Here is a 25,244-nt window from a genome sequence, read left to right on the forward strand (position 1 = left end):
TGTTCCGGAGGTAAACTCCACACTGCATTTACGGCTGCATTGGATATACTTCAGAATGACCTCAAGGCCTGTTTACACTCATGGTCAGTAAGACTGTAATTTAGTTTACTAAAGGCCGGTCTTCTTGGCAGCAGCACTTGAGGATTGTTTTCGCATTATAAAAGGCATACATATTCATTTTGTCATGTTAAAATGGAAATCCCTGAGACTCATTAAGCTATCAAAGGGTCTCTTGAGATAAAGCACGGATTTGCAAGCAGGTTGTGTGCATTTAGAAATCCATCTTAAGACCATGCTTCAGATTTAAAATGATACTTTGATCACACCTACTTCTGTTATTTTGACTGACTAAATAGTGTAATATAACTGCAATGAATTTCAAAAAGGCATGATGCTTTGTTTCTGCTCTAACAGTTTATATATACATATAAGGCTGAGACAGATATAAGAGTATATAGACAGATGTATGAGTATATAGACACGTATAGGTACATAACATAGTTATGTTTAAACTAACTCATGGCACAGCACTACAATTAATTCAATAAATAAAAATAGAAATATGGACAAGTGCAATGTTCAAACTGCAGGAAGCACAATATTTGTTAAAGGCTAATTATGTCTTATGTGCCAAAGATATTTCGGCCTACAAATCATCTCTCCCTCATTTTCTACATACTTGTCCAAACATATTAGTATGGTAATGATCATATTAAAATCTCTGAAAAATCTGAATTTAAAAAAAGTTAGTGATAATGAGAATAACGATTGAGAAAATGATTATTCTCTTTAATAGTGTGAATCATATTGCAATTAAAATATCAGTTAAATTCATGGCAACAAGTTATTTTTTCGAAATGGTGCAGCCCTAAATCAGAGCCATACTGACCTGCATGACAGCGTTGAAGAAGCAGGTGTTCCCAAGGTTGTTTATGCCTTTGACGGGGACCAAGGTGCTGTTGGTGGCAGGACTCTTGCCTTTGGCCGAGTCGGCATAATCTGATGGATCCTCTTGCAGCTTGATGATTTTGGGTGATGCTCCTGAACAAATTATAAAACATTAAGTGATACAGAGTAACAGCAACTCAAAAACGATTGGGGAAATTGTTCAAGAGATTATCAGTGCCAGCTTTTTTGTTTCTTTTCAAACTTTCATTCATTTTTCTTTTCGTGTGAAGCATTTATGTCTTCATAAAAAAAAGTTTGTTAGGTTAATGTGATCACATAAATCAAATCAAATTATACAGGCGTGTGCCAGTTTTGCCTGCAGGGAAATGTTGTACCTGAAATCCTACAATTCCATTCCAGTTCCATTCAAAAAAACATGTTGGAAATGTTTGGACCACAGGGGCCAAATCACTGAAATCTAATTCTACAAATAAGATAATAATAATAATAATGAATGAATGAAAACTTTATTACAGACTCAGGGTCCAGATAAAAGACAAGACATTACATAGATTATAATAATAATATAAGTGTAACCTAATCTTTATTTTTTACTGTGCAGAACTCAATTGTTGATTTAGAATTTGAATGTGAACATTATGAATGAAGTTTCAAACCATCCTGTACAGCCGTAATGGGCAGTCTTTGAAATTGACCAAATGATTCAGCTTTTACTTTGAGGTTATTTAGGCTAAATAAGTCTTGGCAGCGAAGCTTTAAGATAGAGCTGAGGTGGTGGCAGAGATGGCAAGTTGTTTGAGATTGAGGGTAAAAGTCTGCATCCTTTAAATTGAGATGTTGTCAGGATACAGGAAAACTATTGGGCTTAGCCTTGAAGCGAGACTGGGCTGGGAGCAGGGTGCTGCGCCGGCAGCTGGAAGGAAAGCTGGGTCATTTGGGAAAGCAGATGACAGCTGTAGAAGTTTCCGCTGGTTAGTGTGGAAAGGGTGGGGGCTGGGGTTAGAGAGATGGCTCTCCAGAGCCAGCTGTTACTCCTGATCACCAATGAAAACCTAACCTTAAACACAAACGAAGACACAGATGGTCCGAATCTGACAGTGACGTGCAGAGTAGGTAGTGGAGCTGTGCAAGCTGAGGCATGCCAGCAGATAACAAAAAAAGCCAACACCATGATGACTCAATATCAATAACACTGTTTCTGATACATCTTCGTAGCAACAGATTTCAACTAGTAAGGAATCCTGGAAAATGGAGGCTAAAGGAGAAGAGGATTAAGCCCTCATGCACAACATTGTGTTGATCTAAACAATGTGGCCAAAACAATAACTTGTCAGCATGTTTAAAAGAAGGTTTAAAGCCACCGTTTGGGGGCTAACAGCAACTCTGTTCCACACTTCAACGGATATTTCCTATTTTCTTAAATCTTTAAATGAGTAACGCAGTGTATGTCTAGGGCTAAAATTGTGAACTGTAAAAAGGGAAGAAGTGTATGTACTAGGGATGGGAACGATTAATCGAATATTCTAAATTATTCAGGTATTCGAATATGAGTTATGAATATATATATATACTTTTTTGTTTTGGGAGGGGTGCCTAAGTTGATTACATATGATCAAATGGAATAATTAAATGTATACGACAGTGCCATAGCTAAGTGTGTTAGGTCTAAAGGTGTGCTGCCCCTCCCTACTCACAGATCACGCAGACTCAATCCTCATCGTATGCCCACATTCCAGCTGAGAGGGTCTTCTCTACAGCTGGCCTGATTGTGAATCGTCTTGGCACGCGCCTCTCCCCTGAGTAGACCTGCTCATATTCTTAAACAAGAATGATATTGAATAGCTGCATTCTGTGCACAGGCCCTGTTATAGGTTGTTCATCTCTGTTGTAATAGGGTTACGTTCTGTTGTTTGTGTATGATCCCTCTTTCATTTAAAAACCAAGTTATGTTTTAAGCATGAAAGCTATAGCTGTCAACAGTTCAAACTGTGATCACCAGTTAATACATTTGACAAATTCAACTTGGTTTCTATACTTATTTGAACATGTATTTATTTATTTTTCAAATAAAAAAAATGAAAAGTATTTGTGTATAAAGTATATTGTATTTGTCATTGTTGGAGGAGCCAACAACTAAACTGTAGCTATTGGGCACATGACAATAAAGCCTTTGAATCCTTTGGACAGAGTTGAAACAATGTCTCTTTTTTAAAGCAGGCTTTTCAGAATATGGAGGATTTAAAGAGTTTAGGTTAGGTTACATTAAATGAAAGACTATTGTGTTTTTTGAAATCTTCAATAAATCATAACTAGACTCCTAGACTCCGTGCGTTCTATGTCAAATTGGTAGTTGCGGTTTGAAGAGGGGGGAATGTCTGTGTGAGAACACTATAACACTATGTTGAGAAAGAATGAAGAAAAGGAGGCGGTGCTAATGGGTTTAAAGTAAAGGGAGGAATATGAGTGAAGCAATGAATGGAAGATACCTTAGGAGGTGCTAATTGAGACGGAGATGTGTTCACTCAATGTGATATTGGAGAAGTTTGGCCCTTCCAAAAAGAAAATCCCAGGCTTCATGCAAATGATCATTGGCTTTAGGATGAATAAATGACAAGATCAGTATAACATGGTCCTTCTGGTATGTATGGCAAAACATAAAGTAACTTGTATATATGTATAAAGTCAAAAAGTGACAAAATGTTGAAATGTGTGACTAGCCAACTAAAATACCTGCATTGTTTCTAACAAGTATGTTTAAAATCAAGAATTAACTCCCAGAGATGATCACTTTTCATTGTGGAAAAGGTTGTTCTATCCCATTATGCAATAAAGAGAAACTGAGATAGAATTCCTGAACCTTTCCTGCAGAATTTCCACAATTTTACACAATTTCTGCATCCGTCATGATTTAAAAAGATAGAAACTGCTGTATACTACAATCACAAGTATATACTATATAATCAGAGACACATGGATGGCTTAAAAGTGTACCTAGTTATTCATATTTGATTGATATTGTCTTGGTAGGAATGTTCTTTCATTTTTTCTGGGGGAATTATTGTGAGCAGTTAAATATATCTTTGTCATTTACTGGTTGTGAAAATAAAGAATGAGATTTTAGCCCTTTAAATGCAAACCTTGTGTTTCTTTACACATGTTCGAACATTTCCAGAGCGCATTATACAGTTCAAATAATTAGTTCTACCTTTCCTGAGCTGAAAATCAACTGTACTGCATATGTTGGAGCATCTTTGAATACACCAACATGAGGACAATGCACAAGCTGCTCCATCGCAAATGGAGCCACATGACATGATAAACGAATATTCAAATGCTTCTTAACTATGTTACAGGACATTACAAGTCAAAAACAAAACAGATATTTGGTGTTGTTCAGAATATGGATACGGTTCTATCATTTTCTTACAATTTCCTTTACTGCAAGGAGATGATAAGACATGTTAACTCAAAATGAAACATTCTTGCAGGGACTGATGGCAGTATCTTATGGCCTTACAAGCTGTAGAGGAATCAACTAAATGCTGGTAAACACAAAACAGAGTTCGGTCCATGAGCACTTCACCCATGTAAGCTAGTCAAGAGAGCAGGCCGGCAGCGAGGTCAGTGTCCTGAACCTGCTTCTGTCTAAACTAAGGAAATTCAATTGAACCGTCAACCATCATAATCATCCTGATAACCTGCACCTTTACTCCTGCCGTTATTCTCCTCAACATTCAATGGCCTTGTCCTTGAACATTTTCAATTCATAGAGCCACTCCTTGTGTAACAGATTTTTTGGAAAAAAAGCTATTCAACCTGCAAGCGGTGATAACTCCACTGCTGGCCGCTAACCGGCGAAGCATTTTCCCTCTTCAAGGCCAAGGACATTAGCGGAATGTGAACTGGGGGCTTTTCACTCGTGGCCTGGCAATTTGCATTTTATTCTCTATCAAATTCAACTCAAAAGGAACGAGGGGGAAAGGGCAGCTTTTCTTGTTAAACAGCTTTGAGACGGGAAGAAAAAAGCAGCTACTTGAACACACACACACACACACACACACACACACACACACACACACACACACACACACACACACACACACACACACACACACACACACACCACACACACACACACACACACACACACACACACACACACACACACACACACACACACACCACACACACACACACACACACACACACACACACACACACACACACACACACACACACACACACACACACACACACACACACACACACACACACACACACACACACACACACACACACACACACACACACACACACACAGTCTCTCAGGTCTGCAGCAGTATTATATTTCTCTTGGCTGCACCAACTGTGTTGCTTTGAATGTACATTGCCTTAACTGAAAAATGTTCAATAAGTCTTGTTGTTTTGTGACTACGAAGGGCGAGGTTCAGCTTGTAGGGACGACATCCTTTTGTGGCGCTCCACCCAGAGGTGCTAAAAGCATCTGGCCCTCTTTCCTAACAACATCTGGAGACCTATTTCTATCTTCAATATGCAGCCATAAGGGAGCCCCCATATGTCATATCACACAATGCATGGAACACAAGTGGCGATGGGGCAAAGAGTGCAGCGCTGATCAGGAAAACATTCTGGAATGGTGTAAGACAGATGTCTTGTGTTTACAGCTGAACAGCTGAGCAAAAAATAAGTAATGGAGAGAACGAACAAGTCTGTAAATGTGTGTCTACTTGTGGTGAGATGATCGGCACAATCAACAGATTTAATTCAACCTGAGTGTAAGAGCTGTTACTTGTGACGAAGCAGAGGAATGAGGAAACTAACTGGGCGGAATGAGGATGCCGATGGACACACTCTGCATCTGGGACCGTCACCCAAGGTAAACAATGTTCAGGGAGCCATCTGGTTAAGACTGGGGAGAGGGAAGGGGGGCAGAATGAGGCAGTGGGTGGAGGGAAGGGTTGCAACGAGCACAAGCATATGGAAAAGCAGATTTTTCCTCTCCCTGCAGCAGTCAGCGAAGGCAAATGTCAGCATGCGCTGCGTCCACGCTTGACTGTGCTGCGCTCGGCACCACCACCTGGCCCTCCTTGCTCAGCCACCGAGTATAGGCAGCAGTGACACTGTGGACCCTCTCCCCAGGGTGGGGGAAAGCATCACAGTGCTCAGGATTGTCCACATGCACGCATATACACCAACACCTCCTGCACTCCCTGCTCTTTTTCACACAAGAGATACAAAAAAAAGTGGGCCTTGTTTTATTTGACAGGGAACAGCAGGAGAGTACTTGCAGAAGAAACAAGAATAAGTTAAAACCTGGTACACGGGTGGACCAAATGTAGTCAATGTGCTGCGTTGTTTCTCAAAGTGCCTCTTGTCAACGCCTTGATATTAAAGAAGTAGCATATATATATAGATATGACTAAGCTATATTTCAGTCAAAAAGTTAAAGTATTAATGTTACGAATGCAACAATAAAATCATATTGTTTCCAATAATGTGTTAATGTGTGATCACTTATCAAAACTGTTATAGACCTTTTTCCAAAACTGTGGGTCTTGAAGAGGTATTATCAGTATGAAATGGTACTGCTGAGATTTCCACCAGCAGTAATGGCTTAAATGCCAGGTAGTCCAAATAAAGTTCTGTCTGTCGTGACAGTACTTTAATTACAATGGGGACTATGGATCAAGCCATGTGAAGTAGCCGGTATCTGTTCCATCTGCAGTGTCTAGAGATGATGCCAACTTCAGACTAAAATCACGCACAGCAGACCCGCTGCTTGTAAGATTTTTCGGGTTTATAGCTGAAATAGTTTCTGTCCTAAGTCCCAGACAACAATAAGCTCCCTCTAAGCAAGGAAAACTCTGAACAGGATTCCCAATCTGTAATTTGTCACGACGGGTTTAGCCCTGTGATTAAAGAGGCAGTAAAGCCTCTATACCCCCCACCTATAATAATGTGTTCTTTCTGATCCCACCTTGTGCCAAAGTTCGCCAAAGCTGTGCCAAGGGAGTCTGGCTTTGAAATTCCAAAACATGCGTTTAAAAGGCTTTGGACGCACTTGGCACCGGACTTCTATCTGTCTGTGCCGCTGGGATCACGACAATAGAGCCTGTTGTGACATCTTGTGCACACGGGTCAGCAACTAACAGATGATTTGTGTAGGTAAAGGATAAACACAAACACAAAGACTGACAGCTGCTGATTCTGAGGACAGGCTGTATGAACATCTGGAACATGTGGCATCATCGATAACCTGATAACTCACACAGTAAACTGCCTTCACATAACACGTTATACACTCTTTGCTCACCGCCTGGCGACTTTTCGAGTGATATGCGACGCCAAGGATAGCGTTTCTGCCGAGTCAGTTGGCACCACAACAGCAAAGTCGGCTTAAATTCAGACATTCTAACATTTCAGAAGTAACTAGAGGAAACACTGTTACGCCTAATTTATATGAAATAGCGATTGGGGGGAAAAAGCACTGACAACCAATGGTGTGTTTTCAGTGAAAAACAAGTCTTTCAAAAAGCAGAAGCCAGGCCAGCACCAGGCTTCATGCAAGAGCATCCAAGCTCATTGAACAAAGCTTTAACAAAAACATATCTTATCAGGTTTCTTTTACAGCAATATGTGCTGCTCTACTCAAATTACTCAATGCCATTTTTAAAGTTTCGCAGCCACTTTGCCAAAAACAAAGCGCCTGTAAAAATATGGTTTTTATATTTTGAGAGGCCTTTTCACAGCCTTTCTAATCTGGTGCGCAGTTGGACGTAAGGCCGTCATATACAGTAGTATGGCCAGTGGGCTTCATGCCTCCATGTTCACTCACAGTGCACTAGTGTGGAGGTTTAAGGCCAGCTCCCTTCATGCAGAGCAGGCAGTCAAGAGGAAGGCCAGGCAACACCAAATGTCTTATTAATTCTCTAATTTGTTGTGACTGCAGGGCATAAAAAAGCCTGTTTCTTTGCCATCTGAGGCCAAGAGAACCCAGTGCTGTGTTACTTACAGACACACAAACACACAGCTTTTGCTACCCACTATCTGGCCTACTTTCATGTGCGGTGGTGGGAATAAAGACAGGATCACCCTTGATTACCTCCATGAAAGCACCACCAGGGGACAAGCATCTTGCTGGCTACTGACTCGGCAGAGCTTAACTGACAGTGAGCTGAGAAGATCAACAACCAGAGGCAGCGGACCAGGTGAATAAAGGTATAGGAATCAAAGAACACGAGAACAGAATATGTCATTAACTCCAGGCCAGGTATCTAAGAGGACAAGTCAATAGAGATATTAATCTTGTAAAAAAGGTAGTATCTCTGATAAAAAAGACCTCATGTAAAAAAACTAATGTTTGGTTTATATTCAAAAACATTTATACTTTCAGTCATTACATCAAAAGATGCAACACTCATTTATCATTTTTACTTTGATGCATAGGTGTACTGTGGAGAATAAGACATTTCAACTATTAATATATTTGTCTCCAGAGTACATTTCTGAAGTAAATATGGCCACCATCCGCATTACTAAAAACTAGTGGGCTGAAAAATGGTCAAATAAGCAAATGCATATAAATCTTGATATCGTTTTTTCCCCCCAATAATGTGTAACATCAAGGTGATGCATTATTTATCTGTAGTTGCGATACTTATTATAAGTAGCATAACTACATGCTATAGTTATTTGTATTAAACAATCATAAATCAGGTAACTATTATTAATAATAAGGAATCCTTTATGGAGCTATATCAGGGTCATACGTTTTGATCATTCAAAAAAATACAATTGATTTCAAAGTTCAAGTTTTTATCCTGAACTTTGAAAATACAATGATGTATTCAAAATAAAAATAAGTTTCTTTGAATAAAATATTTATTTTCAGTTTCAAATCTTGTTTTTTCAGGTTTCAAATTTTTTTCCGCCTTCAGATCGTTTTTCACTTTTAGATCTTTTTTTTCACTTTCAAACTTTTGGCCCTGATGTTGCTTGGGGGGCGGGGCTTACCAAAGAGTAGTTTGGCATCTTGAGTGGCAGCCCTCCCTCTGTCATGTTGCCTTCATGGATGTAAGGTAGCGCGAGAAATATAACTCAACACTTTCTATACACAATACTCCCGTAATTGGTGGTAAACAAAACTGATACCAGCGTCAAAGTTCCGTTAAGCGAGCTGTTGAGCATCGTAGTTGGTAACCATCGCGGTATAAGAGCAATAAACTGTGCTGGAATGTGAAATTACATATCCGCAACGAGCCAGCGGGTTGGACCTGACGCCATCCCCCGCTGTCTCACAGAGAGATACCGCAGGTCCTTCCTTCCTGCAGCGGTCAGACTATACAACCAGCACAGCCCCTGGTAGACCCCCCCCCCCCCCCCCCCACACACAATAACATAGATAGACTATAACACCTCTTGTTGTTAAATACCAACTTTGTGCAATATTTGCAATATGTGCAATATATATATATATATATGCCGTTAATAACTGTGCAATATATATATATATATATGCCGTTAATAACTGTGCAATATATATCTGGCTGCTAAATCCTCAGAACCGTTACAGGGTGTGTATTATGTAACTTTTTTTTTCAAATTGTAATTTCTTTTTTTAATCTTTAATACTTTTTGTATGCATGCTTTAGGTAATAGTATGCTGTATTTTGCTCTTTTCTGCTGTAACAATGTACATTTCCCCTCTGTGCTACTAATAAAGGTATAAAGAGCCGAAGTCCCTCCCTTTCCGGTGATCCACCATGGGACCTTATTTCGGAAATATTATGTATTGAAGTCAATGGCGAGAGAGAAATTATCTTTCTATCCCGTTTGAATTGTGCCAAGAATTACACATATGATGTTTGTCAATCTTAAAAAATCATTTCCAAGTAAAAAAAGTCACAGTTTGTCGCAAAACTGTTGAAATATAAGACTATGAAAAATACACAACTAGAAAGACTACAAATCCAAGAGTAAGTGATGTCATAACTGATGTCATAATTGTTTTCCTCCACTAAATATAAGAGATAAGATAACTTTAACAAGATGCCTGTGTGCTTAGTACCAGGTTGTAATCATACCATCAATGGGTTATGCTCGTTCGTTTGCTTCCCGTCTGATGAAAGGACCAGGAGTCCAGGGCGGACTGGCCATTGTGGGAGTACTGGGAGTTTTCCCGGTGGGCCGGTACCGAAGTGGGCCGGTCGGACAATCCACTAGCACCCCCCCCCCGTTGACAATTGACTAGCGGTACCGAGTTGGGCCGGTCGAGTTTCCCGGGCTGATTTTTAGTCTCAGTCCGCCCCCTGCCAGGAGTGGCTGGATCAAGTTAGCTAGTAGCAAGCACGTTAGTTAGCATTAAAGCCTTGTCATTTTTATTAGCCTTAACATGAAGTAATATCAATCAAATCAAATCAAGTTTTATTTATATAGCACATTTTTAAAACGATTTTTGTTGAGTTATTGTTATTACAACGTGACTTCACTATTATTTAACAACTCTTTTTATTGGGTTCTTTTATTGGGGGTTAAGTACATTGTCAGAATAAGTGAGGAATGAATTTAACTTCTGTTAGACAGCTATCATACTGAATACATATTTACTGTGAATGTATGCAAACATTTATGGCATATAGCTGTCTAACAGAAGTTAAATTCATTTCTCACTTATTCTGACAATGTACTTAACCCCAAATAAAAGAACCCAATGAAAAGAGTTGTTAAATAATAGTGAAGTCACGTTGTAATAACAATAACTCATCTCTCTCTCGTTTTCCTTTTGAGCTTTGCCAAAAGCCACTGTGTCAATGTTATCCTACTTGGGTTGCCGTCCGGAGTTCTCCAATATGGCGGATCATCTCGCACATGCGCACTGCAGATCGGGCAGAGCTGCAGATCGGGTAGTGACACTGATTCTGATCGCAAAAGCCAAGCCAAAACTATGCTGCGTTCACGGAGCTACGTGGAAGTGGGGAAGGACAACGCTTAATTGCGGATATGTAATTTCACATTCCAGCACAGTTTATTGCTCTTATACCGCGATGGTTACCAACTACGATGCTCAACAGCTCGCTTAACGGAACTTTGACGCTGGTATCAGTTTTGTTTACCACCAATCACGGGAGTATTGTGTATAGAAAGTGTTGAGTTATATTTATTGCGCTATCTTCCATCCATGAAGGCAACATGACAGAGGGAGGGCTGTCACTCAGGATGCCAAACTACTCTTTGGTAGAAAATTATTTCAAATACTTATTTTTATTTTGAATACATCATTGGATTTTTTCAAAGTTCAGGATAAAAACTTTTTGAATGATCAAAACTTATGACCCTGATATACAGGGTTCTTACACCTTTTCCAAAGTCAAATTCAAGCACTTTTCAAGCATTTTCAAGGTGCATTTTCCAGCTTTTCAAGCATCTTACAGCTGTTGTAAATTACATATTTATATACACATACTCAAATGATTATTTCCCTACCTCACATTAAAGCAGATGTTCTTTATGCTATAAACAACCAAATGTGTGTTTCGTGATAGCATTCTACACGAGGATGAACAATTAAAGAAAAGAAAACTAAGTTTAATATTTCAAAATGAGTGATCTGTACGTAGACTGGGCCTCCCATATAACCTGGCTGAGCCGATATACAACAATCAGCCAAATAACTTTTCAATACATTATTGATTACTACTTTTAGGTTGGCAGTAAACATAAGTCAGAGGTACATGGTGTACTTTTCCTCCACTACATGTATTTAATACCTTTAGTTACTTCACAGATGTGGATGGTGTGAAATCTAACCAAGTGTTAAATCTTTAGTTCCACCTGGAGTAAATCCACAAGCTACCCTGCAGTATACAAAGTCATTCAAACTAGCTGCACCTTTACCAGCTTTGAGAACACTTTCATGATCAATCATTATAAAACATATCATATATTATTCTGAAATGGACCAATCTGCACTATGACTACTTTTACTGTCGCTACTTTCACTATATTTTGATGAGAATACTTTTCTACTTTCACTTGAGGAACATTTTGAATGCAGGACTTTTACTGTGACAGAGTATTCCTACACTCTGGTACTTCTACTTTTACTGAAGTACAAGACCTGAGTACTTCTACTTTTATTAAGTATAAGATCTGAGAAGCCTACTTCTACTAAAGTATAAGATCTGAGTACTTCTACTTTTACTCTAGTACAAGATCTGAGTACTTGTACTTTTACTCAAGTACAATATCTGAGTACTTATAAGTTATTCCACCTCTGGTAGTGTATTAGTCTGAATTGTAGCCACAAAATCACGCAGAGCTGCATAAAAATAGACTCACAATGGTAACAAGTGGAAAATAATATTTACAAATGTGTACAATGATTTGTAGGTAATGCTACTCAAGACACCTGACTTATACATCTTCAAAGGAAGACTGTGTTCATTCTACAATTACATGGGATTAAAGCAACATGTAGTTTTACTTGTATAATACTTCCATTTTATATAAAGACAGTTTGTTTTCATCTGTTTTCAAATAAACAAAGTCTTGGCTTTCAGAATATTAAACTTGTTTCAGCAAATTCATATGATAAATACAACTTTGAAGCTTCGGCATAATTACAAGCGGAGAACGGAGTAACTTAACGTCACAGCAGGCATAACAACAGCTGGTGTTTCTTGTGAGTGTTTCCCCGGGAAACAAACGCAAAAATACACAAACACACTCGCGAGCTTCCCCTAGACCAGTAATACAAACGAAAATGTGTCTTCGGGTCAATGTGACTGATTTCGATAGAGCAAGTCACATTTGGTTTAGGCACGAAACATACTACCAGTAGAAATACATTGCTTTCAAAATCGCTCTGTGTCGAATCAATAGATTATATTTCGTGACTATAACACGAAATGCCGTGAGTGCTTCATCCTCTGAACACCGCAGGATGGCGACTGTAACGCACATAACATAGGTACGCTCCTCTGAAATGATTGTCCCCTGCAATTATTATTATCCCTCAATCGAGTTCGCTATTCAGCTCGCTAACGTTAGCTTCAACAAACGTAACATGCAACGTTAGCCTAATCTAAAATGCTCTACTCCGGCGTACCTTTCATGTGGCTCGTCAGCGCAGACTCTCGCATCGTTATTTTTGCAAACTTTGCAGGAGGCTACTCGTGGGCTTGACCCTCGTCTTAGCCATGGCTTGTATTTGTCTTCTGCTAGCCAACGCTCGTTGAAACTGCAACCTCCTGGCACACAGTCATCTATCACTCTCATCAGAATGCCCAGGTCACACGTAACACAAACACTTGCAGGTCGCGCGCATAGCGCGGGAAGGCCGCAGCGGAGCTGTTTTATTTAGAAGCGAAGCAATTCTTTTCTTTTAATCTAAAAAGCGAACTATTCAGTCAGACAGCAATTTATTGTAAAAGTAAAGCATTTACATTTTCAAGCACTTTATCTCAATTTCAAGCACCATTACCAAAATGCAAGCACTTTCCCAACCTTGAAAACACCACCTCAAATTTCAAGCATTTTCAAGGATTTCAAGCACCCGTACGAACCCTGGATATAGCTATAATCCTTTTTTTCTGTCACTTGAATATCAAAGTGAGCAGAGATCAGGGAACAGACGTGACAGCAACACCAAACACGGAGCAGTCTGCTTTATCCACCAACACCAGTCCAGAACCAACAGCAGAAGGACCCGCTCTGAATCACTCCGTGTCGCTGCGGCTCAGAGGCTCAGGGATTTATGTTTTAAAAAAATACTCGCGTTACAATCATGTCAGGTTTTTGGTGGATTTCATTACGTCTTGGATTGCAAAGTATGAATGTCCTCTTGCAATTCTCAGACGATATATACGTGTGTAAAGTTTGTGAAGGCAGGAGGAAAGGCTTCCGCGATCACCGTCTCCTCTCCGTTCCTCCAAACCCCGCCCCCTCCCTGAAAATAATGAGTGACAGGCTGATAGTGACCCGATAGAAACTTTATTATTCACTTAATCACTGAGATATAATGAAGCTAACTTAATCTCATACATTCATGGGATTTATGCAACAGTAAGACAGAGAATGTAAGTGTGCACCCACATGCAGTATTTTAGTTGTTATATGCTGTTGTAAATACTCCTGTTGTCTGCTGTGTTCAGACTCAAGTCCTGTGTGTGATGCCACATTCAGGACATTCAGTGTCCTTTTTCTAACAGAAGACCGTTGCTAGAAGCTGCAGCTAAACTGCAGAAGCATTAGTTTTTAGTTTTTGAGGATGGAACAATTTCACACATAGATATAGGGAGGCTAGACCTATACAATTCATTTATTTTGGTTTATAAATGAATGTCAAGACATTTATGTTATTGATTTCTGAAGCACTTTCTAAATAATAAAAAGAGAGTTCATATGTATTTACTGCATGTATGCATTGATGAAAAATAAGCCATGTGCAGTAATATAGAACATTGAGGATGCAACGCATTGATATGAATCGTGATGCATCGGGATATCGAATCGGTGACAGGATAATCCTAATCGAATTGTGAGACCAGTGAAGATGCACAGCCCTATGGTTAACACTTCACTTTTAAAATAGACATACAGTACTGCCTAACAGTCCAGATTTACGTAACAGAATGTTTTAGCTGCGAAATTAATGATACAGTACCAATAACAATCGCTACCATAAAACACCAAATTGACAGAGTTCAATGACAAAAAGTCTTTGGTGCCTATTCAGAACCAACATTTTAATTTGCTCAACAAAGCCACCCCAGCTGTCTGTGTAACAAGCTGGATCCTAGCTCCCTGAGGTCAACTCGCTTTTTACTGGGACTCTGGCACTTGAGCTGAAAGCCTTGATGGTGAGGGAGCACAGTTAATCGACTTTCTTTCTACCCTGAGCTGTTGTTGTACAAAATTATTATAGATTCTTAAAAAAATATATCCTTGCCGGGGCTCTTTTGTGCGTACAACAGCGGCAGCTACCAAAAACATGGCCTTCATACTGAAATGCAATTTCACAAGCTCCTCGACAGACAACGACCGCCTTTTTTGCCGCAACAATGGCCGCCCGCTTCCATACCAATTTGGCCGACCGGTGTGGAACAATAGGGCGGCAGCAGAGGTGACAGGTAATTTAAAAGGGTCAAAGGGGAAGCTGTAGGAAGCGACTGTCCAGCTCGATTCCCACCAACGTGGATCACAGGTAGCAGCACAGATATACTAACATAGAAAACCCTTCTTTGTAGGTTAGGCTTGAAAATACAACATATTGTAATAAAGAAACGGCATCATTCAGAGCAGAATTATTAGTAATGCGTGAATTTAACTTGAATGAATATGTTTGATATTCAATTTATTGTACTTTGAGGTCCTGTCCCTAAAACGCTGCTCTGTGCTTTGGTGTAGCTTCTAAAAACACAACTTACTCAAAGAATGTGCAAATTCCTCAGGTTTGCAATGTACTTCACAAATAAAAGACTGTTTCAGGAACAGCATGTGCTCTCTGTTGCGAAGAACACATTATTTCATTAAAATTCACCTTGTTCTGACTCTTTCTGAAACATAAAACCGTTTGTAGAAGCTACAAAAAAAAAGGTGTAAAATAGATCAAAAGAAAAAAATGTATTTGCTTGAGTTGAATGATGTTTTCCACAGTCTGTGTGTGTCCGCTGAGAGTTAGTGCGCTCCAGCTGTTAGGATCCAGTCGAACTGACTTGTTGAGGACCCTGGCTCCCACTAGTGCAGCACACAGGCCCAGAGGTGGTGAGACACAGAGCGGCACGGCGGAGGAGGCGAGGGACGGAAACAGATAGCGATGGAAAGACAAAAGAACGTCAGAGCAGTGGCTGCTGAACCCCGCGCAGCTGCTCTTGTTCTTCAGGGAACCCAGCCAGGAAGCATCGCTCAGGCGCCTTAATTCCGCTAATGTGTGCAGTGATGCAGTGTGCAGGGTGGGGGTGGATTGCTGTGGCATTAATCCCACAAACTCTAAATATGTGGCTGAGAGACTGATTGGGGACCAGCCTCACTGGCCTCTGGCCACTGGGCTGAGCTGAGGCGGTCAGTGGGACTGAGAGTGGCGATGCCCACCACCCTGATCAGCTACAGCCTGTTAGGAGGCCTCTCAACATGCCAGCACAACGTAAGAGAAGAGCAGGGAGGCAGGAACAGAAGGTGTGGGAGTGTGTAAGTATGGAAAGGGGTCGAGGGGCGGGGGTAGAATATCTATATGGTTGACTGACCTGGCAAGGATGGCTCAGGTGGCCTGAGTGAAGTGAGAGGACATAATCTAATAGTAGGCAGACAGGCTGTCAAATATGAATGCAACCTGCTGCAACACAACTCAAATACTTTTTTAAGTGAATTTCTTCACTTGATCTCACTGTGAACAAGTACAGAATATGAAATGTATTTCAAATGTTTTTCTTTTTACTTTCTTTCTCAGTTCCCTTATGGCCAAGATGCTAACATGGTGGACACAACTACAACTAGGAACTCACAATTATATTTGACATATTTGATCATATTCCTATTGCAATTTTCTTCCATTCATCTTTCATTTTATTTCACATATATTGTACATATTTAGTATATTTTTCCTACTTTTATTTGCACATTTCTTTTAGTCTATATTTAGTTTCTTGTTTTTCGTAGTTATTATAATTTAATTCCCTATTGCTAGGTTTATGTTATGCATCATGGAAAGCAAATTTCATTTAGGTGAAAGCCGAAGCAATAAACCGCGTTCTGTTGCCCATGTTATACCCATAAGAAGGCATTAAAGAAAAACTGCAAGCCCTCAGCATAAAGAGAAGTATCCATTCATAAGAAATAACACCCCTATTACCGGGGGTTCACACTGCAATATTCCCTCATAACACACATGTTAGCTGCCTCTATACTGAGAATGACAGGTAAGATCCAAGGATTTAGATGACCACTACCACCAGGGGGAGCATGTGTACTGCAGTCAGATGGGTGGATCACTGACAGTAAAACACTTGAAACTATATGACCAGTTATTTCCATTCCTTTCATTCATATTCCATTCATATTCAGCTAGACAGTCATTGTGCTCTGGTGCATAGGCACTGCAGACACATATTATACAAAATGATGTACCATTATCTCAATAATCTCAACATGAGTACCGGTACAGGTTGTCCGTGTCAGAGGCCACTCGTTTTCTACTTTGACTGACAAGGTTGTTTAAGTTAAAAACACTTTTGATTACATCCCTGAAGCGAAGATGCATTGTCTGTAACCAAAGCTTTCATCAGTAAAGGGCTAGACCTCCAGGATTTTGCCGTGTTGAGGAACACATTACCTGATGTAGCCTTGACGGAGTGCTTTTGTAAAAAGTCCAGCGTCTGAGCCAAAGCCTTCTTGTTGCAGTGAGTGGAGAGCTCCTCATTACATTCATAACACCTGACACAATGAGACAAACAGGAATTTAAGTTTCTGTGGTTTCTGTAAAATATAATATGGTAAATGATATATAGGTCTGGAAATATGTATAGAAAACACAATGCCATTTTCTTTTTATGTAAAGCCAAAGATGGAGGCATCTTGACGTGTGTCATAGCAAGGTTACACACATTGGCAGTGTGTATAGGCTTGTTTTTTTATAAAGTTGACAATAAATGCAATTTGAGGTTTCTCACCAGGCCTTCCACGTGCTCAGGCTGATGGTGATGCAGTGAGACTCCGGATTGAAAGCTTGGTGGTGCTTTTCAGAGTGCTGGACCCCAGACTGGTTACAGCCCTGTAAGAAAGAACATTTTATTTTGTTTAAAGATAAAAATCTTTGTTAACAAGTTTATCATATATTCTCAGACAAAATAAGAAAACTACTTCCATTAGTGTTAACGTACAGCATGCAATTTAAAAAAAAGGCAGCACTAGGGACATTTGGCACATTTCACACGTTACAAAACAATTTAATCTTTGTCCACAGGGATCATTTAAAAATGTGCATTGAGCTGTCAACAACGGAGCAGACATACTTGTGTTTGCACGCGCTTCTGTAACAGTCTGGTTCAACAAGCACATTTTGTTGTCCTGTCATAGTGGACTTAATATTACTTTAAAGCCTTAATCTGGAGATACCAATGACGCACCAATGTCATTGTGCAGCCCGAGTTTGCACTGATTACTATTGAAAAATACAATTACAAATATTTGTTACCTGGAAGCCACACTTTAAGCACACAAGGATGTCATGGGATGCTGCTGGCTCTTCATCGATCATGGTCCTCTCCTTAAGGCACTCAGAGCACACCACCCACACGTTGGAGAGCACCGACTTCTTCACTGAGCTCAGGTCCACTGCTTTACTCACATGCTGGCATGTCAACCCTGGTTTAAAACAAAATATGCTGTAATGACACATTTACCCTTTCAAATGTAGCTTTCAAAAAAACTTTTAGGAACATTTGTACAATTCTCAGTGATTATGTTTTGAAAGGGGGACGATGTGCACAGCACCTACAATGAATAACATGAGATGGGACATCCCCACACAATCAGAAAGACAAGTACCTTCATAAAATCCATTGTAAGGTACACATGCCATTATGGGTATTCATACAGATTGTTGTCCTGCTGTTTTTTTTTAAACGATTGCAGTTTAGTTGAAACCAATGCTGTGTTTAAATACTTTAATTAGTAAAGGGCAGGGGATTCATATACTTGGTACATTTTTTAATAAACTTGGTGAACATTTTTACAAAAGTAAATATACAGCCCCAATGTCAACAGTCTGGTGCACTGTGCTGTTTCAGTGACTTACCGCTGACTTCATCTGATGACTCCTCATCTCGAGGTTTCCTCGGTTTATTAGTCCGCTTAGTCATATCGGCGGCTTTCAAAGAGAAGGGGTCCTTTAGCCGCATCTGAATAAAAAAATGAAGGGCAAACATAGGTGTTGCTTTACGTAAACAAACTATCTTAACATGTGTTTCAACAAAAGTACTTGAATGTAGCAACACTTGGACAAGGCTATACCTACCATGATAATTGTACTTATTGGAGCACACAATATATTGAAAGCTAGCTAGAGGGCAATCAAAAATACATGTACATTAACATGATTATGGTTGCTTTTTGCACTTGGCACAGTAGATCTAAAATGAATCAGTGGTTGCAAGCCAACCTAATGTGTTGTTTTGAGGGTATTTACTTAGCACCTGATTACATCTGATCTCTTTTAATGCATAGTCCTGACTTTTAAGAAACTCAATTTCAAATAAAATGTATAAAATGTCAATGTAACCAATGACTTAGCTCTACCTCCTAATGACATCAACAGATATTTCTATTTTCCTTGTTGATTAACTGCTGACATTTTTAGTTCATGCTGGTTTAAGGGGTTTTACACCCTCAGTTTGACTGGTTAAACACTTCTTAGGTGGAGTGGATGACTTTGCCTGATAAGAATATGCCACTGTTTGGACCTTATAATTATATAGTAGGTAATACGTCTAAGATAGATATCCAAAAAAATCGTCCTCAAATGTTAGGGTCTGTTTAAAACTGTTTATACACTGTCATTCCTAAATACATTGTAGCACCCCAAAGCACCCTTCAAAAATCACTTATCCCTAGCCACATTACTATTTCAAAACCATTGTTTACTAAAGCCAAAACAACTAAATATGCAACTGTCCAAATAGTTCATAGTACGTCACTAAGAATAAATATAGCTAGCCAAATAAAATATGATACCATGTTAAGAGATAACAAACGTTACATAGTAGTGTCTGGTTATGAAGCCCCAAGCAATCTCGATAGTCCAATTGAGATGAGCACGAGAGGACCTACATTGAAACAATAAATAACTTCCCCACAGTTGTATTTGGTAAAGCTGTATGAACTCACCTCTTAATATTAGCTCCTATGTTGACTGTTAGCTAACCTGAAGCCAACAGTGAGATGTCAACTCTTCCTGGCTAGCAAACAGGCTAGCTACATTAGCTTGTCAGAATAAATACAACATTAACACGTGTGTTTTATCCAACAATAAACGGAGATGTTAAGACATGTCAGTGCAAACTACAGAGTACCGATAATAACAGCATCATTTTCTTAATAATTGTTCGTGTTGGCCTTTGACTCTCTAAAACTGTTTAAGCTTTCGGTTGCATCAACTGGCAGTCCTAGTCAACATGTGACGCACTACGGCAACTCAGCTTGGCCTAATGCTGCATTCACGTTCAATGGGAAATGTCTTAGAAAAAGGCAAAGCGTACCAGTTTCTGAGGCATTCAGGAGCCTTTCCAACGTTTTAAAACCATGGAACTATGGGGATTGGTTTGTTCGTATGTTCTATTTAAAGACACGGGTTTTGGTGTCCTTATGTGTCGTACTATAAGTGCAAACTGAATTATTATGTCAAGCATTTCTGTTTATTTTATGTGAAATTAGTGGTATCTTCAAAACTCATTGTTAAATTAGTGTTCAGAAAAAAAAGCCATGCATGCCCCTAAAACCGGCATATGCAATGATGGAAGTATCATGATAACTCTTGATATTAAATAAATGGACTTATGTGGAGAGAGCTCTGCCGGATTTCCTATGACCATGTGCATTATTTAATATATCTTATTATCTCTTCGATCAAACTTTGATGCAAAAGTGATTGCCCCTTAGAGAACATAGCACTGACGTGTGTTGGTAATGGTTTGACCTTTGATATATTAGGTACAATAACTTTGATAAGAGCAGTTTATGAGAGGCCAGAGCCGTTTACTCTGGGAGAGGGTATTTTAGACCTTGAAGGGATCAGTATCCGTACTTCTGCGCATGCGCATGTCCTTGTTGGCAGGGTGAGCAGTTAGAATTTTAGTAGCTGTAGCTCGCTGTATAATTGCGAAATTAGGGTTTTATGTTGACGAAGTGTTAATATAAACTGTAAACCAGGGTGTAACTGTTCACTCATGGCTCTCAGAAGGTGTTGGAGGTTTGCAGCAGTTGTTCCGAGGCTGTTATGGAACAGTACCGTCCTGCCTGGAGGACGAAGCTCTGTGTCCAGCCTTGTCAACACTCACCACGATTGCAAACGTGAGCTTTACATTATATTATTATTATTACTACATTAACGGTGTACAATTTCCAAACAAGTTCTCCCGTCTCTAGGCTACTGTCCATTTAAATGTCAGCTGGTTGGCTCGTGACTCACTATAATGTTGTGAAAATGTTCATGCTGTCTGTTTTGCTCAATGGTGCAATGTTATGAAGTACATTTACTCATACTATTCTAAAGTTCATTTTGGAGGTACTTGCATTTAACTGAGCCTTTTCATTTAATACTACTTTAAACGTATTACTCAACTACGTTTTGGAAGTTAGTTACTAAACAGATGCAGTCATTATTTACAAAACATAAATCAATTAATAAACATTGCAATATAATGTAAGGTTAAGATATGTAGGAGCAATATAGATAAAAGGAGGCGTGTGGCGCAGTGGAGAGAGCCTTGGTGTGGATCACAGGTTCAAACCCCACTGCAGTCAGCATGTTGTTGGGCAAGACACTTCACCCCAAATTGTTCCTGTGGGGATTGTCCACAGTATTGAGTATGTAAGTAGCTTTACCATCAATGAGGAACACATTTATGCATCATAATCCAGTAGTTTAATATATAAGATTATGAAATTGGCTATTGCCTATAATGGTAATGGTAATTTAAGTACATATTTTGATATCAACACTTTTGTACTTGTAGGACTTTGAAGCAGGACTTTTACTTGTAAGAGTATTTTCAAAAGTTGATATTGCCTCTTTCACTATAGTGCTTCTTCCACCTCTGGTTTTGCTTTCAGACACAGAGTTGCTGCTCCGCGGGTTCAGTTCAGCGCCACCGAGCACAGATGTGAGTTATGAGCAGCTGAAGCAGCTCCTGTCTTGCAGGAAGGCTGTGGTAATAGATGTGAGGGAGCCATGGGAGCTCAGGGAGTATGGCTCCATCCCCGGGTCAATTAACGTCCCCCGTGAGTGTTACACTTCCTAAAATAATCAGAAAATGTGTGTTAGGTTGGCATGAATATAACGTCAGATCCAATCCCTACTCCTCCAGGTGGCTTCTCCACACTTCAAAACGCAGTGATAGCTCATAATCTGTGTGCATAAATAGATGCACTTTATGCTGGCAAGTGGTTAAATTAGTTGGTATATGATTATTCTAAGACCCACATCCAAGCACAAATTATAACAATAACAGCCCTGTCTATAAGATGGACTTTTATTAATCCCTCATGGGGAAATTATTTCTCTGCATTTGACCCATCCTAGTGTTAGGAGCAGTGTGCTGCCATTTTGAACGGCGCCCGGGGAGCAGTGTGGGGAACGGTGCCTTGCTCAGGGACACCTCGGTAGCACTTGGTCTTGCCGGGACTTGAACTGGTGACCTTCCAGTTGCCAAGCCAAGTCCCTATCGACTTCGATAAGTATTATGGAGTGTGCACTGTTACTTTGCGAGTTCACCTTGTCGTTGAGCAAGGCACATGTATAGTAGCTTTCCACTCCTCCTAATACATGGATGGGTTACATACAGACTCTCCATTTCAGTGTGCAGTGCTGTGTACTCCCCCTTGGGAGTCCCATCCCCTACAGTAGGTTGAGAACCACTGTGTTACTGGTATGTTATCAGGGGTCATTAAAAATGTCCTAAATCATCACACAAAACATTTATACATCAGCACGCACACCCAGGGCTCTGTTGGAGCTGCTTGGTTTCCTCAGTCTCAGTTTATAATAGCAGGCCATTAATTAAGGAAACATAATATGGAAAGACAATACTACATTCCCAGTTTAGAAGTCTACTTAAAAACGTTCCTAATGGTTGACATTCTGATTTGACTCACAATTGTTCCCAGACCCATTCAAGTTTGGTTTTACCTAATAACATATATTTAAAGTACGACTTCTAATACTACATTTGTATGTGCTGGTTTGATTTTGCAGTGGCACAGGTGGGGAATGCCCTCCAGCTGGATGCAGAAGAGTTCAATGAAAAGTACGGAGGTGAAATGCCCCAGCAGACAGATAACATCGTGTTCACCTGTCTGGCAGGGATCAGGAGCAAAAACGCCCTAGACACAGCCACCTCCCTGGGATACAAAGAGTGAGACATGTTTCCCTGCCATAAATCTATCAAAGATAATTACTTCTCACCTCATCGTTAAATTAATAAATTACCAAAGTATTCTAGCCATGTACAACGAATAAGGTTTGTTGTTTCTTGTTAAAACCATTTTTTTATCACAGGCAAAGGCTATTGTACCAGTCAAATGTTATGGCTAAGTTCATATCTCACATTTCATAGTGAGCCAGTGATAAGTCTCACCAACTTGAGGTTACTGACCTGTGCGTGAGGACAACCCATCATGCAATGCTCTTTTCATAGAGTGCCAGTGTCTGACTGTAAAGAAGGGAAGAAATGGTAATTAGCTCAAAATGCTACCAATATATGCCTTTTTAAATGCAGCATAATACAATGTTGATCCAGGAAAGTAAAACTAGTGCAGTTTTATTTTTGAGTCACTTGTGTTTATGCAACATTTCATTCACTTTCTTCCCTTTTCTCTCCCTTTCAGTGTTCATAATTACCTGGGTGGATGGCAAGACTGGTCGAAAAATGAGCAGCAGGACTGATCTGAGGATAAAGAAAAAGAAATATATTTAAAGCCTTTACTCAAGATCTGACTGGCAAGTGAGAGTGCGTAACGAGGAGGGGTTTTAAAAGGTTCCTTATTTTTTAAGTTGTTTTTAAGAGCCAGTTCTAAAAAGAAAATCTTGTCTGTGAATCCCAAAGACTGAAATAGGAGGGCCCAGAACACTTCTCTGCTGCTGATTGTATTAAAAAATACTGCAATGTCACTTGAAGTTACTTGTACATTAATTAATTTATCTTTTAAAACTGATAACAACTTTTAAATAGACACATATATCACCATTGATTGTTGTAAACCATACTACAATCATGAATATACGATGAATAGAGATTTTGTTTCCAGACTATGCAAATGACTGCCATCCATCTCATAATACAGATAGTTCAGCATTTCGGATCATGTGTTTTAAATATTAAATATTTTGTTTGTCATAGATGCATCTGCAGTTGTTGCCAAACTCATTCAATAAATACTAATATAATTTTTGATTAACACTGATATTCGGAGTGTGTTTTGTATTTTTTTTTTGTACAATTTATAAATGGAGGAAGAAGTTCTGAAATATTTTACTTTAAGGGGCCCTATTTTTAGGGGGCTTTTCCCTTTTCTGTAGTGTGTTATATGGATTTTTGTGCATGTAAATGGTCTGCCAAGGCTAACATCACAAAGTTCTCTCCAGTGGGAGTTTCTCTCCCACAAACTCCCCCCATGCCTGAAACGCCTCCATTGGACTCCTTTGTTTACTCCACCAACATAGTGACATAACTACGCAACACTGGCGCTCCTATTGGCTAGCGCTCCAACACATTGTAAGTGATATGATAAGGGGCCGGACATTTCACACACATTGAGCTGCTGACCAATCGCAACAGAGCCGACCAGCTAACCAATCGGAGCAGACTGGGCTCTGGTTTCAGACAGAGGGGTGAAAAGAGGTGCTGCAGCACAGGCAGTATGAGGAAAATAAAGAGCTTCTTGAACATTAAAGTATGTAAACATGTCACAGTAGAGACAAAAAATACAAATATGAACCTAAAAATGTGCATAATAGGGCCCCTTTAGTACAAGTAGCAATACGACTGTGTAAAAATACTATAAGTCTTGCATTCAGTATCTAACTTCATTCCATTTTTATAGTACAGAAATAGTACTGAAAACATACTTCAAGGGCAAAAAGTATAGTACTCATTCTACATAATAGCCCATTCCAGAATCATATACATTATATATTCCTGGATTACAGTTATTGATCCATGAATGTGTTTATCATTTCATTATTGCAGCTGGTAAAAGTGTATGTAATTTGTATTATTTATTGTATGAATTGATTGATGGGTAGCTCAATCAATAATAAACACTTTTTATAATAACTTTTTAGAATGTGTGTTAATAATCAAAAAATTCAAAGTAACTTAAGCTGCCAAATAAATATAATAGAGTAAAAGGTATCATATTTACCTTTAACATGTAGTGGAGTATAAGTATAATGTGGAAGAAATTGCCCAAGTAAAGTAGCTCAAAGTGTTACTTTAATACAATACTTGAGTCATTTCCCTTATCTGCATCCCACCATTGCAATTTATGGACAATGGCCATTGGTTCTATTAAAAAGGACATGAGAAAACATTTGTCTGAATATA

At 39.4% G+C, this 25,244-nt stretch overlaps 2 protein-coding genes across 2 annotated transcripts in view; one reads left to right on the forward strand and one right to left on the reverse strand.

Annotated features, from left to right (window-relative positions):
* The window catches only part of usp45 (ubiquitin specific peptidase 45), a 43,724-nt gene extending 23,599 nt beyond the window's left edge, over positions 1-20,125 (reverse strand). The window contains 6 exon segments of the mRNA XM_034229291.1: positions 890-1,041; positions 17,258-17,358; positions 17,595-17,695; positions 18,119-18,288; positions 18,722-18,824; positions 19,810-20,125. Of these exon segments, the coding sequence (XP_034085182.1) occupies positions 890-1,041; positions 17,258-17,358; positions 17,595-17,695; positions 18,119-18,288; positions 18,722-18,824 (627 nt within the window). The 5' untranslated portion in view covers positions 19,810-20,125.
* A 500-nt stretch (positions 20,126-20,625) lies between these two features.
* Positions 20,626-24,104, forward strand: tstd3 (thiosulfate sulfurtransferase like domain containing 3). The gene is made up of 4 exons (XM_034229300.1): positions 20,626-20,991; positions 21,754-21,921; positions 22,895-23,054; positions 23,527-24,104. The coding sequence occupies exons 1-4, from the start codon at positions 20,868-20,870 to the stop codon at positions 23,582-23,584; spliced, it is 510 nt and encodes a 169-aa protein (XP_034085191.1). The 5' UTR covers positions 20,626-20,867; the 3' UTR covers positions 23,585-24,104.
* Positions 24,105-25,244: the final 1,140 nt, after the last annotated feature.

Source organism: Gymnodraco acuticeps, unplaced genomic scaffold, assembly GCF_902827175.1.
Source record: "Gymnodraco acuticeps unplaced genomic scaffold, fGymAcu1.1, whole genome shotgun sequence".
Lineage (NCBI taxonomy): Eukaryota > Metazoa > Chordata > Actinopteri > Perciformes > Bathydraconidae > Gymnodraco > Gymnodraco acuticeps.

Excerpts from the sequence above, each read along its gene's own strand:
- tstd3 (XM_034229300.1), top strand. The coding sequence starts at position 20,868 with ATGGCTCTCAGAAGGTGTTGGAGGTTTGCAGCAGTTGTTCCGAGGCTG. Across the intron at positions 20,992-21,753 it reads CACTCACCACGATTGCAAAC|ACACAGAGTTGCTGCTCCGC; the intron begins GTGAGCTTTACA and ends TTTTGCTTTCAG. Across the intron at positions 21,922-22,894 it reads CGGGTCAATTAACGTCCCCC|TGGCACAGGTGGGGAATGCC; the intron begins GTGAGTGTTACA and ends TTGATTTTGCAG.